This window comes from Vombatus ursinus, unplaced genomic scaffold (genome assembly GCF_900497805.2).
Source record: "Vombatus ursinus unplaced genomic scaffold, bare-nosed wombat genome assembly UNPS02014779.1, whole genome shotgun sequence".
NCBI classification, from domain to species: Eukaryota; Metazoa; Chordata; class Mammalia; order Diprotodontia; family Vombatidae; genus Vombatus; species Vombatus ursinus.
The window spans coordinates 48039370-48062337 of record NW_020954557.1 but is presented as its reverse complement, the minus strand read 5'-3'; the positions used below and the strand labels follow the sequence as shown (position 1 = coordinate 48062337).

Here is a 22968-nt window from a genome sequence, read left to right as displayed (position 1 = left end):
CTCTCTCTCTCTCTCTCTCTCTCTCTCTCTCTCTCTCTCTCCTATGTGTGTTTGTTTCTCCATATCATGTCTTGTTGCTTCTTTTTTAAAATTTAATTTATTTATTTTTAGTTTTCAACATTTACTTCCATAAGATTTTGAGTTTTAAATTTTCTCCCCCTCCCACTTCTTCCCCCCCCCAAGACAGCATACAATCTGATATAGGCTCTACATATACCTTCATGTTAAGCATATTTTCCCATTAGTCACGATGTAAAGAATAATTACAACTAATGGGAGGAACCGTGAGAATGAAGCAATAAAACAAAACAACAAAGGAAAAGGGGAGCAAATAGTATGCTTCCATCTGCATTCAGAGTCCATATTCCTTTCTCTAGATGTGGATAGCAATTTCCATCATGAATCTTTTGGAGATATCTCAGATCCTTGCATTGCTGAGAAGAGCTAAGTCTACTAAAGTCAGTCATCCCATAATGTGGCTGTTACTGTGTACAATGTTCTCCTGGTTCTGTTCATTTCACTCTGCATCAGTTTGTCTTGTTGCTTCTTAATTATGTCTCCTCATCTGGTATTTGGTTTGGTGTTTTCCTGCTATATTAATGCTGTGACCAGTTCAACTGCCTATGAGTATCTTCATTCTAGAGTCCTCATGGATGCAGTAGCTCTCAGCACAGGGGCTTTCTCCAGGTCTCCCAGTATCTTGGCACCTCTGTTCTCAATGCTATTGCTTCAAGATCTGCACAGTAGCCTCACTTACATCTATACATGTCCCACTGATACAGAAGCAGCTCCTCCTCTGCATATGTGGATAAGGAATCCTCTATTCATGAGAGGAACTTAACTCATCTTGGTGTATGGCTATCAGTTTTAGATCTAACAATCCATTTCTCTCTCTCTCTCTCTTTCTCTCTGTTTCTCTCTGTCTCTGTCTCTGTCTGTCTGTCTGTCTCTGTCTCTCTCTCTGGAATATAATGGAAGTTGTCTGCTTAGTTTCAGGGGGCAGAACAAGGAACCATGGGTGGAAGTTGCAAAGAGGAAGATTTAATCTCAATGTAAGGAAAATTTCCTAACAATAAGTGTGATAGAAAAATGGAATTGGCTGCTTTAGGAGGTAGTTATGTTAGCCCATCAGTACAGAGATCTTTAAGCCAAGGCTGGATAACCACTTGTTAGGTATATTGTAAAGAGGTTTCTTTTTCTGATATGGGTTAGACTAGATGACCTGAAATCTGCTCCATTGCTCAGATTCTATGATTTCCAATTCTAGGAAAACAGAATATTAGAGCTGGAAGGGATCTCAGAAGTCATCTTTGTTCCTGTCTTAAAATGTGAAACATGGTTAGTTTATTATGAAGTTTCAAGTAAAGTTCTGTGTGAAGAAAGGTCATTCCTGACAAAGGACTTGGTGAATAGCAGAGAGGGGAATAGGGAATAAACACTTATAAAGCGCCTATTATGTGCCAGACACTATGCTAAGCACCTTACAAACACTGTCTCATTTGGTTCTTGCAACCACCCTGTAAGTTAGGTACATTTGGTGAAGCTGGAATTTGAGTTAGGCTTTCAAATATAAGGAAGAGTGCAACGAATGGAGGGGATAAAGGTCAGCCTTTCTTTTCTTGGGCTTAGGGAACAATGTGACCAAAGGTTTAAGAACAGGAATATCTGTTCTTATATGGGACTTCAGCAGTCCAGATTTGTTGTAGGAAGGTAGAAAAAGCTGGAAAGCACACTCAAGATGGGTTACCAGTGTAACCAGAAGCCATTATGAGGTCATTAGGTAGAGAAGGGAGCACCTGAAAAAGATATAAGAAGAAAGTGAGAAGATGAACTAGGAATGCAAATTCACTTCCCAATTTTATCTAGGCCCAACTCCACCTAATGTATCACCACTTCTTAATTATCTACTTCCCCTGGAAGCTTTAAAAAAAAAAAGGCATTGTTCCTTCTTTACACACCCCCAACTTCTCAGTAACATCCCATTACTTATTTTGAGACATTTTCATTTCTTCTTATTTTTAAATTGTTTTAATTGATAAGATCTGAACAGCAGACATCCCAACAAACCCATAAATACCAACACCCTCTCCCCAAAATACATTCTTCAAAAACAGTTAAGTGAAACAGGAATGTGTACATATCACTCCATCTCCCAACTCCATTCATTTTCACTGTTTGTTCCCCATACCTGTAACCCTTTCCTTCCTCATCTCCATCTCCTGGCTTCCTTCAAGTCTCAGCTAAAGTCCCATCTTCTATGGGAAGCCTTTCCTGAGCCCCCTTAATGTGAGTGCCTTCTTTCTGTTGATCTTTTCCAATTGTATATGGCTTGCTTGTACGTAGTTGTTTGCATGTTTTCTCCCCCATTGGACTCTGGACTCCTTGAGGACAGGGACTTTTTGTTTTTCTTTTATCCCCAGGGCTTAACACTATGCTAGTGTAGGCACATAATAAATGGAAGTACTTGACAAATGCTTTTTCACCAAATAACTAATTTTTAGTTTATCATTTAGCAGAAAGGAAGTGCATTTGACTTGGTATCATTATGATTTTCTTATCCGTTTGACCTGAGTTCTGTATTGTATTTCACCTAACCTAATCCGAGTTCTTAGTTTTAGGGTTGTCTTCATTTACATTATTATAGTCATTGTATGCATTGTTCTTTTAGTGCCACTTTCTTCACTTGGTATCACTTCAAAGAAGTCTTCCCACATTTCTCTGAATTCCCCATCTTCATCCCTTTTAGAGCCATATTATTCCATTACACTTGTATACTACAATTTATCTAGCTGCTCTCCAACTGTTAGGTACTTGGTTCATTTTCCTCTCCTTGCAAACAGTATTGTTTATGCTTCTTTTTGAATTCACAGACCCACTTCTTGCTTTTATTGACCCTAAATAACTGGGTCAAAGGGCATGAACTAGTTAGTGGATTTTCTTACATAATTCCAAATTGTTTTCTAGAATAGTCAGATCAATTCATAGCTCCACCAAGAGAGAATTAGTCTGACTTCCTATGGCTCCTCCAACATTGAATTTTCCCATCATCTTTCCATCTTTGCCCAATTTGACAGGTCTTCCATGATGCCTCAGAGTTGTGTTAAATAGCATTTCTGATTATTTACGATTTTAACCTTTTTTTTCAGATGGTTGTTGATAGTTTGTGTTTCTTCTTTTTGAAAACTCTGTATTCTTATCTTCTGACCATTTATCTATTAGGAAATGACTTTCAATCATAAAGATTTTTCAATCATAAAAATATGTTTAACACAAAAGTATTTTCCCAAGTCACATAATTTCCTCTTATTTTAATTCCATTTTTATATCTGCAAAAAGATTTATAATTTCATATAATCAAAATTAACTATTGTATGCTTCAGGAATTTCTTCTGTGGGAGTTTATGATTTTCTTGGTTACACTTTCTAAGATTATGTTGTGTACATGTTCTTGTATTATGGATATTCATCCATGTCATTTGGACTTTCAGTTTTATTGGCAATTAAGTATATAATAGATTCTGGTCATTCTATTTCTATCTGCTCATTATTAAATACTCCACTTTTTAAATTTTTTATCTTCTTCTCTCTAGTTCTAATTAAATTGGCTAATGGTTTGATCACTTTATTTGTCATTCTGAACCAAAAAAACAAGTTTTTGGTTTATTAATTAAATTATTTTTGTGTTCAATTTTCTTAGCTCTCTTTTGATTTTAAAATTTCCTACTGTTAAGTTTGGTTTGGCATTACTACTTTGTTGTTTTTCTAGAATTTTTAAAAAAGTATGCTCAATTTGTTACTCTTCTCTATTGCTCATTTTAAATATTACTATTCAAAAATATATCTATTCTTGAGGACTGTTTTTTTATAGTCTATAGATAAGTATGCTACAATTATTTAAATTATAATTGCTATTACTTCTTTGAATTATTCACTGATATAGACATTATTAACATATCTTTAGCATCCATTCAGGTCAACATGTTTTATTCATTTTTGTATCAATTAAAGTTTTATTCAGTTATAGACTATAAAGGACATATTTATTATTTATCCCTGCCTGCATTTATTTTTAAGTTTTTATGTTTTAATATATGTTATGTGATCAAGTTTTGTAAAGGTATTGATGATTATGAAAAATAACTCTGACATTCCTATTCAGTAAACATCAGCAGTTTTTCAGATTAATTTTTTACTTTTCTGTTCAAATATGTAATTTATTTTGTGTTTAAGTTTCTGTTGGATCTCTCAGGTCCTCCAGAAAGGAATACTAAATTCTCTTACAACTACTATCTTACTACCTAGGTTTTTTGCATATCAATTAGGTTTTCCTAGATGCAATAACTTTGTAATCTGACGTGTGTGTGTGAGAGAGATACACAAACACTCACACATATACATATATATATTTAATATTGATATTGTTTCCTTTTCTATGATACCTTTAATCATAATGTAGTTTTTCCTTATTCACATTTCTTAATAATACATATTTTTTATTGTTATATCATCTGAAATCTTGATTGCAACTTCTGGGATATTCAGCTAAAGCAAAATAAATTTTATCCCCACTCTTTACTTTAATTCTACATGTCTCTCTATGTTTCAAAAGTATTTTTATATGCAAAACCCTGTTGGCTTCTGTTTTCTAAGACTATTCTGAACTGTCTTCCATTTTGATGCTGAGTTTAGTCCATTAACACTCAAAGTTATTGTTGTTAAATTTGTTTTTATGCTATATAGCTTTTTGGGGTGAAAAAACAGTGTGTGTCACTGTTTTGTTTTAAAACCATCTGACCTAAAACTCTGCCTTCACACACAAGAAACACATACACACACACAGGTTCTATTTTAACAGACATACTTTTTTTTTCTTTCCTTGTCCTTTCCAGATAAAGTTACTTTCAGTAGAGCCACACTCTATTTTATTTCTCTATTTGGATGACCATTATTGTGGCCCCATTCTGAGAAACACTAATTTACTTTTCTTCTCATTCCAGCTTTCTTTTCCTAGCATTTTGCTCCTGTGTGATCCCCATCAGTAGTACTGACCTGTGAAATTCTTATCATTTGTTCCCACAGTGACCCTCAGACAAGGTACAACTTAGTGACAAGAGTTTTCACTAACTTTTACCATTCAAACAATGCTTGTCTCCAGTTGGATTCTGCCTTACACTGGAAGTATTTTTTCAGTATTTGAAGTATCACATTATCAATACAAATTTCCAAAAAGCATATGTATTCAGTTTTTAAACATTTTTAAGGTTTTTTTTCATAATGACTAGCATCATTTTGTCAAGTTTTTTATTTGAAATTTGAGTTGCTTAAAAACAAACAAATAAACAAGCTTTAAAGCATGCATCATTTTTCTTTATTATAGGAAAAAAGGAGTCTCCCTGTTGGCCAAAAGAATAAAAAAATGATCCTCTGGATGTTAGTCTTTCTAATCGTATTCTGTTTATTGTGGAATTACAAAGGACTTCTAAGTATTGCTGACATTGATGATAAGTATATCTTCATCACTGGGTGTGACACAGGCTTTGGAAACTTGGCAGCCAAAACTTTTGATAAAAAAGGATTTCGTGTTCTTGCCGCTTGTTTGACGGAATCTGGATCCAGAGCTCTAAAGGCAGCAACCTCTGGAAGGCTTCAAACTGTGCTTTTGGATGTGACAGACCCAGACAATGTAAAAAGGACAGCCCAGTGGGTGAAAGATGAGGTTGGGGAAAAAGGTGAGTGAGATGGAGTATTACCTTAAGCAAATTAAATGTCCCTTCATTTTAACTAGCCATTCAAATAAATTTTGAATATGCATTTTTGTCTTGGTACCCCATCTTTTTGATATATCCCACTAGAGCAGGGGTTTTTAAGCTTTTTTGTGTGTGTCATGGATTTTTTGGCAGTCTGGAGAAGGCCATGGACAGACTCTTTCTCAGAATAATATTTCTGAACACATAAAACAAAATGCATAGGATTACAAAAGAAATCAGTTATAACTTAGAATAGTTATCAAATTTAAAAACAAGTTATAGAGCCCAGATTAAGAAATCTTAACTACGTACGGTTAAATTTCTAGGCTTTACCTCAGGCCTGCAGAACCTGTGGCCCGCCAAAGGATTTTGGGCGGCCCATGAAAAATGTAAAGGATGTTTTCCCCTACATTTTTTTGTGGGCCACCCAAAATCCTTTGGCGTGCCTTAAGCAGCCAAGTAATAAGGCCCACAGGTCACAGGTTGTGCAGGTTTGCTCTATCTGAATGATAGATCCACTTATCATCATTCTTTCTTATACTAAGCAAGTCTAGAATCATAGGGAAGACAATGACCATTCTTGTATATACCAAAAACAACTCCTGACTGGTCCTCGATAACATTCTATTCTCCCCCAAAATGAACTGTGGACATGGTGTTCATTCTGCCATCTTGAAGCTCAATACCTCCCCAATCAGAAAAATGGTCATGAGGTTCATAGCCTTATCTGAACACATGGGGCATTGATGAGAGATAGTACCAGGAACATCTGGATTTTCTAAAGCTTCAATGATCACAAGTCTGATGAAATAATAAGGGAACCCTGGTATACATATTTATCACCCAATTTTACCAAAACTGCTATTTCCTAGAAAATGAGATGGTTTTTAAAGCCTTGAATGCAGTTTTAAATATTCCCAGGTACCACTTTTTTTTTCTAAGAAAGATCAATCATGCTTTATGATTTTCTATCATTGATTTATCATAAAGTTAGGGTTTTAAGTGTCCAGAGACTGTTTTAGGTTTAAATATGTTCCACATCTCTATAGTGATTTTAGAAATACCTAATGTTTTGTATTATGTAGGTAATCCATCTGGACAAATGATTTTTAAAATTTTTTAACACAGTTGGTAAGTCAAACATTTCTTAAATGCCTACTATTTGCCAGATATAATGCTAGGTGCTGGGGATACAAAATGAGGCAGCAAAAGACAGTTCCTACCCTCAAGTAGCTCACAATCACTTTTTTTGAATGTTGTGACATGATAAACAGAATATTTGAGTGTAGAGCATTCCATACTTGAGGGGATGGCCACTGCAATGGTGAGATAGGAGATGGGAGATGGAGTAACATGTGAAAAGTACAGCAAGTATGTCACTATAGCTGAATCAAAGACTAAGGGAAAGGGAATGAAGTATACAAAGACCTGAAATGGAGGAAAGGACAAGATTATGAAGAGCTTTAAATGCCTGACAGAGGACTGTATATGTGATAATATGGGTAGAGGTAACTATTGGAATTTAATCTTTAAAAAAAATTTTTTTTAACGTTTTCATTTAAAGTTCTGATTCCAGATTCTATCCCTCCCTCCCTCTCTCCTCCACCTCCCTGGGATGGTAAGCAGATATAGGTATACATGTGCAATTATGTAAAACATTTCTATATTGGTCATTTTGTACAAGACTGGAATAAAAGGGAGTAAGAAAGAAAGAAAGAAAGAAAGAAAGAAAGAAAGAAAGAAAGAAAAAGAAAGAAAGAGAAAGAAAGAAAAATAGTGTGCTTCAGTTTTTATTCAATCAATATCAGTTCTTTCTATGGAGGTGGATAGTATGCTTCATCATTTGTCCTTTGGAATTGTATTGGATCATTGTATTCACAGTTCTTCATCTAACAATATTGCTATTGTGTACAATGTTCTCCTGGCTCTGTTTATCTCAGTATGCTTCAGTTCATGTAAGTCTTTTCAGGTTTTTCTGAAATCATCCTGCTTGTCATTTCTTACAGCACAACAATATTCCATTGCGATCATATATCACAGCTTGCTTATTCATTCACCAGTTAATGGGCATCCCTTTGATTTCCAATTCTTAGCCATCAGAAAAAGAGCTGCTATAAATATTTTTTGTATAAATAGGTCCTTTTCCATTTTTTGGATGTCTTTGGGATATAGATCTATCAGTGGTATTGCTGGATCAAAGGGTATGCACAGGTTTTATAGCCCATAGTTCCAAATTGTTCTCCAGAATGGTTGGGTCAGTTCACAATTCCACCAACAGTGCATTAGCGTCCTAGTTTTCCCACATCCCCTTCAACATCTAACATTTTCCTTTTTCATCATATTAACCACTCTGATAGGTGTGAGGTGGTAGCTCAGAGTTGTTTTAATTTGCATTTCTCTAATCAATAATGATTTAGAGCATTTTTTCATATGACTATAGATAGCTTTGATTTCTTTGTCTGAAAACTGCCTGTTCATATCCTTTAACCATTTAACAATTGGAAAATGACTTGTATTTTTTATAAATTTGACTCAGTTCTTTATATATTTGAGAAATGAGGTTTTTATCAGAGATACTTATTGCAAAATATTTTCCTAGTTTTCCGCTTTCTGTATAATTTTGGTTGCATTGGTTTTGTTGTGCAAAAACTTTTTAATTTTATATAATTAAAATTATGTATTTTACATTTTGTAATGTTCTCTATATCTCCTTTAATCTTAAATTCTTTCCTTATCTATAAATCTGACAGGTAAACTATTCCATGCTTTCTTAATTTGCGTATGGTATCACCCTATATGTGTCAATCTTGTACCCATTTTGACTTTATATTGGTATACCATTTGAGATGTTGGTCTATACCTAGTTTCTGCCATACTGTTTTCCAGTTTTCCCAGAAGTTTTTGACAAATAACGAGATTTTGTTCTGAAGGCTTGCATCTTTGGGTTTATCATATACTAGATTACTATGGTCATTTACTATAATGTAATTTTTACCTAATCTATCCCACTGATCCACCACTCTATTTCTTAACCGGTACCAGATTGTTTTTATAATTACCACTTTATGATACAGTTTGAGATCTAGACCACCTTCTTTTGCTTTTTTTTCGTTGATTCCTTTGATATCCTTGAGCTTTTGTTCTTCCAGATGAATTTTGTCATTATTTTCTTCTAGCTTTATAAAATGATTTTTTGGTAGTTTGATTGGTATGACACTGAATAAATAGATTAATTTAGGTAGAATTGTCATTTCTATTATATTGGCTTGACCTACCCATGAGCAATTAATATTTTTCCAGTTGTTCAAATCTGACTTAATTTGTGTGAAAAGTGTTTTGTAGTTGTATTTTTATAGATCCTGGGTTTGTCTTGGCAAGTAGGCACCCAAATATCTTATATTGTCCACAGTTATTTTAAATGGAATTCTCTTTCTATCTTTTGCTGTTGGATTTTACTGATTATATATAGAAATGCTGATAATTTATGTGGATTTATTTTGCATCTTGTAACTTTGCTAAAGTCGTTAATAATTTTAAGTAGTTTTTTCAGTTGATTCTCTAGGATTTTCTAAATATAACATCATGCCACCTGCAAAGAGTGATAATTTTGTTTCTTCATTGCCTATTCTAATTCTTTTTCTTCTTTTATTAGTATAGCTAACATTTCTAGGACAATATTAAATAATAGAGGTGATAATGGGCATTCTTGCTTCACTCCTGATTTTTTGGGAAGGCTTCTAGCTTATTCCCATTACAGATAATGTTTGCTGGTGGTTTTAGATAAATATTGCTTATTTTGAGGTAAGCTTATTTATTCCTATGCTCTCTAGTGTTTTTAATAGGATTGGGTGCAGTATTTTGTCAGTCTTTTTCTGGATCTATTGAGATAATCATATGATTTCTGTTGGTTTTTTTATTGATACGGTCAATTATGGTAATAGTTTTCCTATCGAAAACCAGCCCTGCATTCCTGGTATAAATCCCACCCAGTCATAGTATATTATCCTTATGATATATTGCTGTAATCTCCTTGCTAGTATTTTATTTAAAGTTTTTGTATCAATATTCATTAGAGAAATTGGTCTATAATTTTCTTTCTCTGTTTTGGTTCTTCTTGGTTTGGGTGTCAGCACCATATTTGTGTCATAAAAGGAATTTGATGGGACTCCTTCTTTGCCTGTTTTTCCAAATAGTTTATATAGTATTGGGATTAATTGCTCTTTAAATGTTTGGGAAAATTAGCTTGTAAATCCATCTGATCCTGGGAATTTTTTCTTAGGAAGCTCATTGATGGCTTGTTCAGTTTCTTTTTGTAAGGTTGGGTTACTTAAGTATTTTATTTCTTCTTCTGTTAATCTAGGTAATTTATATTTTTGTAGATATTTGCCCATTTCGCTTAGATTGTCAAATTTATTGGCATATAATGGGGCAAAATAGCTCCTAACAATTGTTTTAATTTCCTCTTCATTGGTGGTGAGTTCACCCCTTTCATTTTTTATACTAGTAATTTGGTTTTCTTCTTTCCTTTTTTTAAATCAAATTAACCAATGGTTTATCTATTTTATTGTTTTTTTTCCATAAAATCAGCTTCTAGTTTTATTTATTAGTTCAATAGTTTTCTTACTTTCAATTTTCTTAATCTCTCCTCTGATTTTTAGGGTTTCCAATTTGATATTTAATTAGGTATTTTTAGTTTGTTCTTTTTCTAGGTTGTTTTATTTTTTTAGTTAAATGCCCAATTCATTGATCTCCTTTTTCTCTATTTTATCGATGTAAGCAATTAGAGATAAAGTTTTCCCTAAGTATTGCTTTGGCTGCATCCCATAAATTTTGGTATGTTGTCTCATTGTTGTCATTTTCTTTAATGAAATTCTCGATTGTTTCTATGATTTGTTCTTTGACCCACTTGTGTTTTAGGATTAGACTATTTAATTTCCAATTATTTTTAATATCTCTTTCCATTGTCCATTATTGAATTTAATTTTTATTGCATTATGATTTGAAAAGGATGCAGTTACTATTTCTGCTTTTCTGCATTTGGTTGTGAGGTTTTCCTAATATGTGGTTGATTTTTGTGTTAAGTACCATGTACTGCTGAGAAAAAGGTATATTCCTTTCTATCCCCATTCCATTTTCTCCAGAGATCTATCATATCTAACTTTTCCAGAATTTTATTCATCTCCTTAACTTCTTTCTTGTTTATTTTTTGTTAGGTTTATCTAGTTCTGAGAGGGGAAAGTTAAGGTCCCCCACTAGTATAGTTTTATTATCTGTTTCCTCCTATAACTCATTCAACTTCTCCTTCAAAAATTTAGATGCTACACCATTTGGTTCATATACATTTAGTATTGATATAACTTCATTGTTTATGGTACCTTTCAGCAGATACAGTTTCCTCCTTTATCTCTTTTAATTAGATCTATTTTTGCATTTGCTTTGTCTGGGATCATGATTGATGTCCCTGCTTTCTTTGCTTCAGTTGAGGTGTAATAGATTCTGCCCCAGCCCCTTATCTTTACCCTTTGTGTATCTCTCTGCTTCAAATGTGTTTCTTGTAAACAACATATTGTAGGATTGATTTTAATCCATTCTACTATCTGCTTCTGTTTTATGGGTGAGTTCATCTCATTCACATTTATAGTTATAACTATTTACCTCCATGCTATTTTTCATTTGTTTATCCCCCTCTTTCTCTTATCCCCAGCCTTTCCTTCCTCCCAAATGTTTTACTTTTGATCACCACCTTCCCTAGATACCCTACCTTTTATCAGTCCTCCCTCCCTCTTCTATTATTTCCTTCCCTTTTTACTTCCACAAAGGATAAGATAGATTTCTATGTCGACCTGAGTGTGTATGTTATTCCCTCTTTGAGCCAATTTGATGAGAATAAGATTTAAACTTTACCTGCCGCCACCCCCCCATCTTCCTCTCTGTTATAATAGCCTTCTCATGCCTCTTTTATGTGGGGTAATTTACCCCCATTCAATCCCCCCCTTATTCTTCCAGTGCAATTTTCTTTCTTTCTCCCCTCTTTATTTTGTTTTTTGGGGTATCATCCCATCAAAGTCACCTTATACCCACACCCTCTATCTACATATATTCTTTCTAATTGCTCTTATGGTAATGAAGTTGTTAAGAGTTAGGAATATTATCTTGCTATGTAGACATACAAACAGTTTAACCTTTTTGAATTTCTTATGTATTCTCTTTCTTGTTTCTTATTTACCTTTTTCTGTTCCCCTTGGTCTTGTATTTGGAGGTCAAATTTTTTACTCAACTCTGGTGTTTTAATTAGAAATGCTTGCAAGAACTCTATTTTGTTAAATGTTTATTTTTCCCCCTTAAAAATTATATTCAATTTTGCTGGGTAGGTAATTCTTGGTTGTAATCCTAACTCCTTTGCCTTTTGCTATACCATATTCCAAGCCCTCTGATTCCTTAGTGTAGAATCTGTCAAATTCTGTGTAATTCTGACTGAAGTTCCATGATATTTGAATTGTTTCTTTTTAGCTGCTTGCAATATTTTCTCCCTGATCTGTGAGCTCTGTAATTTGCTATGATGTTCCTGGGAGGTTTCATTTGGGGACCTCTTTCAGGCAGTGATTAGTGGCTTCTTTCAATTTCTATTTTTCTCTCTGGTTCTAATATATCAGGGCAGTTTTCTTTGATAATTTCTTGAAAGATGTTGTCCAGGAATTTTTTTTTATCATGGTTTTCAGGTAGTCCAATAATTCTTATATTAACTATTTTCTAGGTCAGTTATTTTTCCAATGAGAAATTTCACATTTTCTTCTATTTTTTTACTTTTTTATTTTCTTTTATTGTATCTTGATGTCTCAAAGAGTCATTGGTTTCCACTTGTTCAATTCCAGTTTTTAAGGAATTATTTTCTTCAGTGAGCCTTTGTACTTCCTTTCCCATTTGGCCAATTCTATTTTTTAGGGAGTTATTTTCCTTGGTAAATTTTTGTATATCTTTTCCCATGACTCTTTTTTCATGATTCTCTTGCATTACTCTCATTTCTTTTCCCAATTTTTTCTTCTACTTTTCTAATTTGCTTTTGAAAATCCTTTTTAAGCTCTTCCAGGAATTCTTCTTGGGCCTGAGACCAAATTACATTTTTCTTTGAGGGTTCACATGTAGCCATTTTGACGCTATTGTCCTCTTCTAAGTTTATGCCTTGATCCTCCCTTTCCACAACTTACTATAGTCAAGCTCTTTTTTGTTTCTTGCTCATCTTTCCCCCCCTTTTTTTGTGACTTGGTGTATTTATGTGAGAGTTGGGCTCTGGTCCTGCACTGTCCCAGGCTTTTTGTGCTAGGGCTCTGGGTCTTACGCCTGGCTTTCACTGGGCTTTAGGGCTTAGCTGCTTGCTTTCTCTGGAGGGTAGGATTCCCTTCTGGCTTGTACTGAGGGATAGGGCCTCCCCATTGGCCTCCCTTGGGTGTGAGGTTTAGTTGCTGGCCTGCTCCAGGGGTGAGGCCTGGCTGCTAGGTTGCTATGGTAACAAGAGTGTTTCTGGTGGCTGGCCCTAGAGGAGAGCTCTATTGCTGGTCTGCTCCAGAGGTAGGGCCCTGCTGCTGGGTTGCTATGGAAATAGGGCCTCTTTACTAGCAGGTGCTGGAATAGTAATTTTATTGCCGATCTGCCTAAAGGATGGGGCCCTGTTGCTATGGAAACAGGGTCTCTCTGCTGGTGGGCCCCAGAAGAGGAGTCTCATTGTTGGCCAGCGCTGGGGTGGGGCTTCACTACTGCATCAACTATGGGGTCAAGGCCTTGCTGGTGGCTTGTGCTGGGGGTGGGGTTGCTGGGGCAGGTCCTTGCTGTGCAGCACAGACTGCTCACTTGCCTAAGGGGCTGCTGGTTTACAGGAAGGTGGGGCCTCACTGGTGGATTACCCCAGGTTTTGAGGGCCTTTCTGCAGGCCCCCTGCTGTGAGACTGACTCCTGCTGCAGCCATTCCTACTTCTGCTGCTGCTCCTTCTTCTGCTGCTGCTGCTGCTTCTCCTACTGCTGCTGCTGCTGCTGCTCTTGGATCTCACTCCCCTCCCACCACAGTGAGAGAGACCTTTCCTGCCCTGCTGGTCAGCTGCTCCCTTGCTCCTAGACCAATTCTAGGCACTTTTCTAGTTGTTTGGAGGGGAATTTTGGAGGCCTTCAGAAGGTTGCTTCCTCACTTCACCGTCTTGTTACCAGAAGTGGAATTTAATTGTAATTCCATGTCTCCCTTATAGTATTGTTGTGAAGAGGAAAGAACAATAGTACTTAACATTTATATAGCACTTTGAGATTTGTAAAGTGCTTTATATATATTATCCTATTTGATCCCCATGACAGCTGGGAATGGTAGTTACAGTTATTATCCTCATTTTACAAGTGAAGGAACAGAAGCTGAGAAAAGGATAAGTGACTTGCTCAGGGTCACATAGCTAATAAATGACCGAGGTAGGATTTGAACTCAGATCTTCCTGCTTCTAAGTCTAGTACTCTAGCCCTATGTCAGAACAAGGGAAGGTCTGTAAGAGTGTTGTGAAATACATGTAAAGTTCTAACTAAATGTTAGGCATTATTACTTAGACATATTCACTAATCCCTGCTGTGTTCCTATCACTTTCCATATGAAAGAATAAAAGCAGAAAGTCTGACTCAAGCTTCTCTGTGACAGTCCTCACCTTCAGAGATAGGATTAGAATTCTAAAGTTGCTGTTTCAACAACAATTTCATTCAATAAGCAGTTCCCAGAAATGCAGACTTAGGAGATCTTAAAGGTCATCTAGTCAAACCCTTTCATTTTACAGATGACAGAACTGAGGCTGGGAAATATCAAATGACCACTATGTACTTGGCAATGGAAACACAGAGACTTGTCCTCAAAAAGATGACAATCCAACTAAGCGGGGATGGGGGGAGATTGAACAAATATACAAATTCCTATGATAAAAGAGAGTGAGAAAAGTACAAAGGAAAGACCCAGGTGAATTAATATAAGAAATGTGAGGGAAGGTCATTTTACTTGGAAAAGTCAGAGTAAGTTCTAGCATCTGAGGTGGGTCTGGAAAGAGGGGAGAGATTTCAATGATAGAGTTGTGAGGGGTGGGGGAGGCAGGAGGTAATCCATTCCAGGTAAGAGGAAATGAATTAATAATGGCATGCAGATGGGAAAAGTCAGGATTAAAATAGGTGATAGAGAATAACACAGCTTGGTTGTAATATAGAAGACAAGGAGGGGAGTTAGTTGTTTGACCTAAGTTGTAGTGTTTAAAAAAATTCAAGAGTCATCATTTCTAGGTAATTTAATCATTTTATTAATAAGACCAGCATGTTTGTTAATACAAGGATGGTCATTTAACTGATTCTCTTTTAGACCAAAGACCCCTCATGTCGGTTTTTATGTACCCTTCAGAGGGTAGGTATTCTGAAGGTGGCAATCAACTCTGACTGGCTAACAATTAATGAGAAAATAAATATTACTGTGAGAGGCTGGGCTATATTACAATGAGAGTCTTGGGATACTTGACTTGGATCACCCAGATCTTGGTCAGACTTATCAATTTCCATATCACGTGTCTGACAAAAGGGAGGACACACATTTTCCCAGACCAGTCTGAAAAAACACAATGAGCAGGAAAGCACCCATTAGCCCAAACTTAGAACTTCGTTTACTGTCTGATTAGATCTTGGCCTAGATAAATCTCTGCCTAAGATTTCCCAGACTGATTGATTTCTGGATGAGCAAGCAGAAAAGAGGAAAAACCTTGGTCCTAATAAAATAATTACTTATTAATACAAGAGAGAAATAATCATTTCTCTCAAAGCTTAATTAGATAGATTGGACTCTGTGAATAGCTTTGAATGCCAGGTTCAGGAGTTTCAAAGGAGCCAAATGCATTTTCACTCCTGCTTCAGACCCTTATCTTTATCACCTACCAGACTGTGAAAGATATTGAAGCAATATGGGATGAACCCTGGACAAAGAGCAGTGAGCATTCCAGACAATGCACTCTGTCTCCTGTGCCTTTTTAGGGTTGCTTACCACTACCCTGGACTCATTTTCTCCTCTTTGTTCCAGGTCTTTGGGGACTGATCAACAATGCTGGCATTCTCGGGGTACTGGCTCCCACTGACTGGCTGACAGTGGAGCACTTCAGGGAGCCTTTTGAAGTAAATCTGTTTGGGCTCATTAATGTGACATTGAACATGCTGCCTTTGGTCAAGAAAGCCCAAGGGAGGATAATCAACGTCTCCAGCATAGGCGGTCGGCTTGCAATCTCTGGAGGTGGCTATACTCCATCCAAGTATGCAGTGGAAGGATTCAATGATAGCTTAAGGTAAAAAATGCAAACAGCATAAGGGAAAAGCAATATGATCTTTGCTTTTTGTACCTTATTCTAAATAAAGACATGGTTGTGATGGTGATGGTAATGGTAGTGAGGTGAGTTAGCATATGACAAATAAAAGATGAATGAAAGAGGAATTTGTGTAGGGAATTAGATAATTTAATGGGGAGCTCCATGATTGGCATCACTATAATTTACTAATTTAGTAGTGATACCTTGTTGAAACCTATCAGCAAGACATTATTGGGAAAGGAAAGATCGTTAGACTTAGAGAAAGTAGACTTTGGTACCTTTCCTAGCTCCACTAATTATTACCCGTGTGACCTTGGGCAAGTCGCTTAAAGTCTCTGGGCCTTCGTTTTCTCTTCTATAAAAAGGAATCAGTTTAGATGTCCTCTACGGTCTCTTTCAGCTCTAAGTCTTATGATCCCAATTTTCTCTTCAACTGGCTGATGACCCAGCTACAATTGTTTGGTAGTAGTTTTTTTTCTTTTTAGACATTCCCTTTTTGTTAGCTTGTTTCTCATTTATTTACTTATTTTGAAATTTGATTTTTTTAATTTTGAATTCCAAATTTTCTCCCTCCCTTCAGCTCTTCCCCTACTTTTTGAGAATTCAAGCAATGTGATATACTACATTATCTGTGTGAAGTCATTCAAAATATATTTCCATATTATTCATGTTGCAAGAAAAAAAGTGAAAAAAGTATGCTTCAATCTGCACTTAGAGTTCATCAGTTTTTTCTCTGGAGGTGGACAGTATTTTATATCAAGTTGTATCATTGTATTGGATCATTGTATTGATCAGAGTAGCTGAATCTTTCACAGTTGATCATTGCTACAATATTGCCGAAACAGTGTACAATGTTCTCCTGGTTCTGCTTACTTTACTTTGCATCAATTCATTTGTATTTCCCAGGTTTTTCTGAAATAATACCCCTCATCATTTCTGACAACACAATAGTATTCCATCACAATCACATACCACAACTTGTTCAGCCATTCCCCAAATGATGGGCATCCCCAGAGTTTCCAGTTTTATGCCACCACAAAAAGAGCTGCTATATTTTTGTACATATAAGTCCTTTCCCTTTTTCTTTGCTCTGTTTGGGATACAGACCTAGTAGTGGTATTGTTGGGTCAAAGATTATACATGGTTTTATAGCCCTTTGGGCATAATTCCAAATTGCTCTATAAAATGGTTGGACCAGTTCACAACTCCAGCCATAGTGTATTAGTGTCCCTATTTTTCCATATCCCTTCAAGCATTTGTCATTTTCCTTTTCTGTCATGTTAGCTAGTCTGATAGGTATAAGATAATACTTCCAAGTTGCTTTAATTTGTATTTCTCTAATCAATAGTGATTTGGAGCATTTTTTATGTGACTATCAGCAGCTTTGATTTCTTCTTCTGAAAACTGCCCTGTTCATATCCTTTGATCTCTCTTCATCAAATCTTACTACCACATCTTAGCACTTAAAATAGGAATAATGGTAGCTCCCATTTATATACATATAAATGTACATACATTAATACATACACAGATGAATATATATATATACATAAATACAGTTTATACATAAGCTGTATTTCTGTATATACAGCTCATAAAGCACTTTTGCATGCATTATCTCATTTGATACTAGAAGAAAACTGGTGAATGTAAAAATCATTTGAGAAGATCCTCCCTATACATAACTTACTATTTCATTTGAGCCCCTCAAAACCACCTTAGAAGATAGACATGGAAGTACGTATTATTATTCTTATTTTATGGAATGACCTGAGGTTTAGAGAAGGTAAATTGTTTTCCCGCACTCACTTGCCTAGTCAGACTCTGCCACTTAATGCCCATGTGATCTTGGCCAAGTCACTTAACCTCTTTTACCTCAGTTTCCTCATCTGTAAAATGAAGGGTTGGCCTAGATGACCTGTAAGATCTCTTCTAACTATAATCCTTAGTGGGAGAGACCCTCGGTCCCACTTCCAGAATGACTTTCTAATGATAATAAATACACTCCAGCTCCCCATGTGTCTGAATAGACCTTGGAATAGGACTTTCTCTAGTAGGATTCTGTGGTCCTCTCCTTTAGTTCTTGGCCAAAAGGATGCTCTAGATAATTTCTTCTGTCTGAGCAAAGATAAAGATCATTGGAGGTTAAAATCCCAGCTTGGTCACCCATGACGATGTGTAGAATGTAAGTGGTAATACTTTGGGTTTTTTGTTCTATAGAAACATCAGCCATAAAAACAAGATTGTGGTATGGAAGGAGAGACTCTGCAAATTCCAGGCCAGTTGTTCTTAATCCTTTTTCATGTCATGGATGCCTCTGACAATCCAGTGAAGCCTTTTCTCAGAATAATGGCTTTTAAATTCGTAAATGAAATATAGAGGATTACAAAGGAAACCAATTCTATTGAAATGCAATTATCAAAATATATATTCTTTTAAATTCACAGATGCTGAGTTAAGAACTTCTGCACTAGGGAACCATTCTTTCATTAATATTGAGAGAGCTACTTCTGCAGTTTTCTTGGTCTCCACTTGCTTAGATTTCTAGGATGATACCAGACAGTTTGAAACAGGAGTGGTATAAGTCCATTATGGTGGGATTTCTAAATGAGTTGTAACTCCAAATACTCTGTGGAGCCTTCTGTGATTGCAAAATTTGCATTCCAAAGATCCATCTCATCATCATTTTCATCATCACTTTCATAAATTAACTACTCCCTAGGCATATCATAACTATCATTATCATCATCATATAAAGTATTTATTAAACACATTTCACCGGATGTTGCTGAAGGCAACATATGAGGCAAATTAGAAAGAGTTTGGGTCTTCTGAGAATTTGAATCATATGTTATAGTTTTGAATGAGGAGGGACTTTATAGATCATCTAATCCAACCTCCTCATTTTACAATTAAGGACACTGTGGCCCAGAGATTATAGAGTAACTTGCCCAGAGTCATTCACTCAGGAACCAAGGTGGGATTTGACCCTAGGTCCTCTGATTCCAAATTATGTGTTCTTAATTGTCCATTCGCTCAATCAGTCATTCAATCAATATCCATTTATTGTGTATTTACTCTATGCTAAGCACTGTCTCTGTTCTTATGTTTAGAAAGTCAAAAGTGACAGTCCCTTCCCTCAAGAATTGTATTGAAGGAGAAAACACCTAGATGTAGTTATAGATATAGACATATATACATATATGTAGGTTAGATATGGATAAAGATAAGGATATAGAGATGGATAAGGATATGGATATGGATATGAACAGTTTAGACATAGCTGTAGACAGTTATAACTATAGACTACATTTATGTATATATGTATCTGTATATATATGTATATATAAAATATACAATATAGAGTATTTTAGATACATATAATATTTATATTATTTGGGGATAAGAGGAAGGGCTCTAATAGTGGAGAGCATCAGGAAAGTCTTCATTTTTATTGAGTGCTGAGATGTGTGCCAGGCATAAAGCATAGCTTACAGTACAGACTGTTTAGTTTACCGATTCAAGATCAGATTATGCCCCTGAACTGAATGAAGGCAGCAATACAGAAATCTGTCCAAAATTACAATTCAAGACTTCCCTTCTTATGCTAAGAACTACAGGGTGTCATGTTCCCAAAGAAGGAAACGGTACAACACTGAAGTCTTACTATAATAGCATCCTCCAACCTTATACTGGGGCCAACTTTATCTTCCTTAGACCCCAGTCTATCCCACCCTACTATACAGGCATGTGTACGTGCACATATGTGTACTTAGTCATTGGCCATAGTTACTTAATTATCAGTGATCACCTGTGGGACTGGCTTACAGAGTTTCTCTTGGAATACGGGTCTGTCATGAATGTAAATAATGTGGCAAAGCCAGATTTCCCTCTTTAGGAGAAGGGTGGAGAATGGCCATGGGTAATAAAGAAGAAATCAGCTAAGCCAACAGTGAAAAATGGTGTCTGTGCATATGCCAAGGTCTAAAAGAGATAGAAATATAGGTACTGTTCTTAGTATTGGGGATAAAAAGATCAAAAGAAAGCAGCCACTGACCTCAAGGACCTTATATTCTATGAAGTCATCCTGTATGGTAGGAAGAATTTCACTTGCCTCATCCATAAAGTAGGCATAATGATATTACCTGGTGCATAGGATTGTCGTGAAACTAAAATAAGATGGAGCCTATAAGGCACCTTGTTACCATAAAATACCATATTTCTGTAAGATATTATTACTCCTATAAGATTTTATCATTACAAATTGCTTCAGTCCCTTATTTCGTTTGATTCTCTTAACACTACAGCACCATGAGGGGTAATCTGGGCAGGCATTTATTACCTTAATTTACAGATTAGAAACTGAGGCTCAGACATGGTAAGCAAGAGACAGGAAGCAGCAAATCTGAGAAAACTGGGACTTTCTCCAGTGCTCTAGAAGCAGCTAGATGGCACAGTAAATCGAGCCCTGGGACTGGAGTCAAGAAGATCTGAGTTCCGATCTGGCCTAAAATACCTTTACTTACCAACTGTGCAACCCTGAGGAAGTCTTTTAACCTCTGTCTGCTTCAGTTTCCTAAAATGTAAAATAAGGGTAAAAGTAGAACTTATCTCTCAGAGTTGTGAGGATCAAGTGATATGATATTATAAAGTACCTAGCACATAGTAGGTCCTTAATAAACTCTTGTTTCCTTTCTTCTTTCTAACCATAACATATGGTGTAAGGCTGGGGAGGAGGGGTGGGGAACCTGCAGCCTTGAGGCCACATGTAGCCTTCTAGGTCCTTGGGTGCGGCCTTTTGACTGAGTCCAAGTTTTACAGAACAAATCCTTTCATTAAGAGGATTTGTTCTGTGAAGTTTGGATTCAGTCAAAGGGCTGCACTGGAGGGTCACATGGCCTGGAGGCTACAGGTTCCCCACATTAGTTATTTTATAAAGTAGTGACTCACTAACTTACTTTCTGTGTACAAGACTAAATTAGAGACACATGATTTCTATATCCAATTTTTATATGTTGAATTTCTCTCTAAGCAAGGCACACCTTTGTTCTTTCTGACAGCTGGATAAAGCTATTGTGACTTACTGCACTCGATTAAAAACAGGCTTGCTGAGCACCTTAGGCCACTCCTTTGTTAATCACCACCTGCCCATAGTTATCTCTGAGTGTTACTAAATGAATCACGTCACTTTTTTATACTGCAGCCTCCCATTCCTCAGATGGAAATCATTCTTGCCACTGACCTTTTGAGGAATCTCTTCCAGATGTTTCAATCAGGTTCTCTGAACCCTCAGAAGAAAGATGTCTCTAAATTCAAATTACTATTAGCAAAAATATTCACAAGAAAACTGATTTTGACAGAAGCATAGCTAGACAGTCTGGCTTCTGGGACCAGATCCATCGTATTCACCTGGGGAAAGCCATTGGTTGGGGGCCAAGGGGAGGCGCAGAAGGAGATTGAGAAATTGAAGGAAAGATCTCGGAACTGAGGACCTATGTGTACTGACTGTCCCTTATGCCTGGGATGCTCTCACTTCTCATCTCCATTTCCTAGCTTCCTAGACTTTGCTGTGACATTATTTCCAATTTATCCTACCTGTATCTTTTTTGTACATAGTTGTTTGCACATTCTCCCCTCGTTAGACTGTAAGCTCTTTGAGGAAATGGATTTTTGTTTTTGTTTTTATTTTTTTTAGGGGTGGGGGTTGCCTTTCTTTGTATCTCCAGCACTTAGAATAGAATGCTTAATAAATGCATGTTGAATGACTGACTGGCTAAACTCAGTTAAGTGCTATCAACATCCTCTTACCACCCTGGAGCAATGTCCTGATTCCTCAGTCTTGAGTTACAGTTCTACTCAAAAATAAATGCCCACCAAATAAAACTATCTAAAAAGTAACAGAACAATTTCCAATGGGCTCTTTTCACAGGAGGGACATGAAAGAATTTGGTGTGAAAGTATCATGCATCGAGCCTGGATTGTTTAAAACAGGACTGACAGATCCCGCAAAGGCCGCTGAAAAGAAAATGGCCATCTGGAAGCAACTTTCACCAGATATCAAACAACAATATGGAGATGGATACATTGAAAAAAGTGAGCTTTCAGTTAATTGCCTAAGTTGTTGTTGCTTCGTACAGAAATATGAGGGATTAGCAAAATAGCAAAACTTAGACATGTGCAACATATGGGGCTTCCTAAGGTACCAACCAGGGGTGGGGAACCTGCGGCCTCGAGGCCACATGTGGCCTTTTAGGTCCTCAAGTGCGACTCTTTGACTCTTTGAACTTCACCTCCCCTTATTGGGATTTGTTCTGTGAAGTTTGGATTCAGTCAAAGAGCTGCTCTTGAGGACCTAGAGGGCCACATGTGGCCTCGAGGCCACTGGTTCACCAACCCTGTGACAAATCTTCATAACCAATAGGATTCTTAAGCACAAGGCTGGAGTAGCCCTTATGGGTTTTCCTTCCTTACTTCTGTCCTAGTCATAGCTACATATGCTCTCTCCCCCTTTCCTAAGTCAGTAACCTCAGCGTCTCCCCACACCATGCTAGGCCAAGTATAGGGGAGGTGGGAGGACTGAGTCATGGCAACATTAAAAAAAAAAAAAAGCAGAAGACAAAATCCTTATTACAAGGTTATTTATAAGTTAATTAAGGGCCTGAGAGTTCCAGGCATGACTGTAAAGGAATCACAAATGAATTGGTCTCATTACTTACAGGTCATACACCTCCACATATAGACACAAAACATCCAGAAAATGACCCAAGGTAACAAGAAATCAAGCGTTAGAATATGTGTACTGGCTTTTTTCTATGTTGCATAAATACAGAACAGAGGGAGTTAGGAGTCACATTTCAGAAAAGGGTTGTCCA

At 36.5% G+C, this 22968-nt stretch overlaps 1 protein-coding gene across 2 annotated transcripts in view; it reads left to right on the top strand.

Annotated features, from left to right (window-relative positions):
• Nucleotides 1-22968, top strand: part of DHRS9 (dehydrogenase/reductase 9) — a 32382-nt gene that overhangs the window by 4892 nt on the left and 4522 nt on the right. Inside the window, exons 2-5 of one of the 2 annotated variants that reach the window (XM_027866009.1) lie at nt 4998-5094; nt 5378-5729; nt 15817-16075; nt 22026-22189. In XM_027866009.1, coding sequence (XP_027721810.1) covers nt 5417-5729; nt 15817-16075; nt 22026-22189 — 736 coding nt within the window. In that variant the 5' untranslated portion in view covers nt 4998-5094; nt 5378-5416. The remainder of the gene's footprint in view (nt 1-4997; nt 5095-5377; nt 5730-15816; nt 16076-22025; nt 22190-22968) is intronic. The other variant, XM_027866008.1, reaches the window with a different exon arrangement.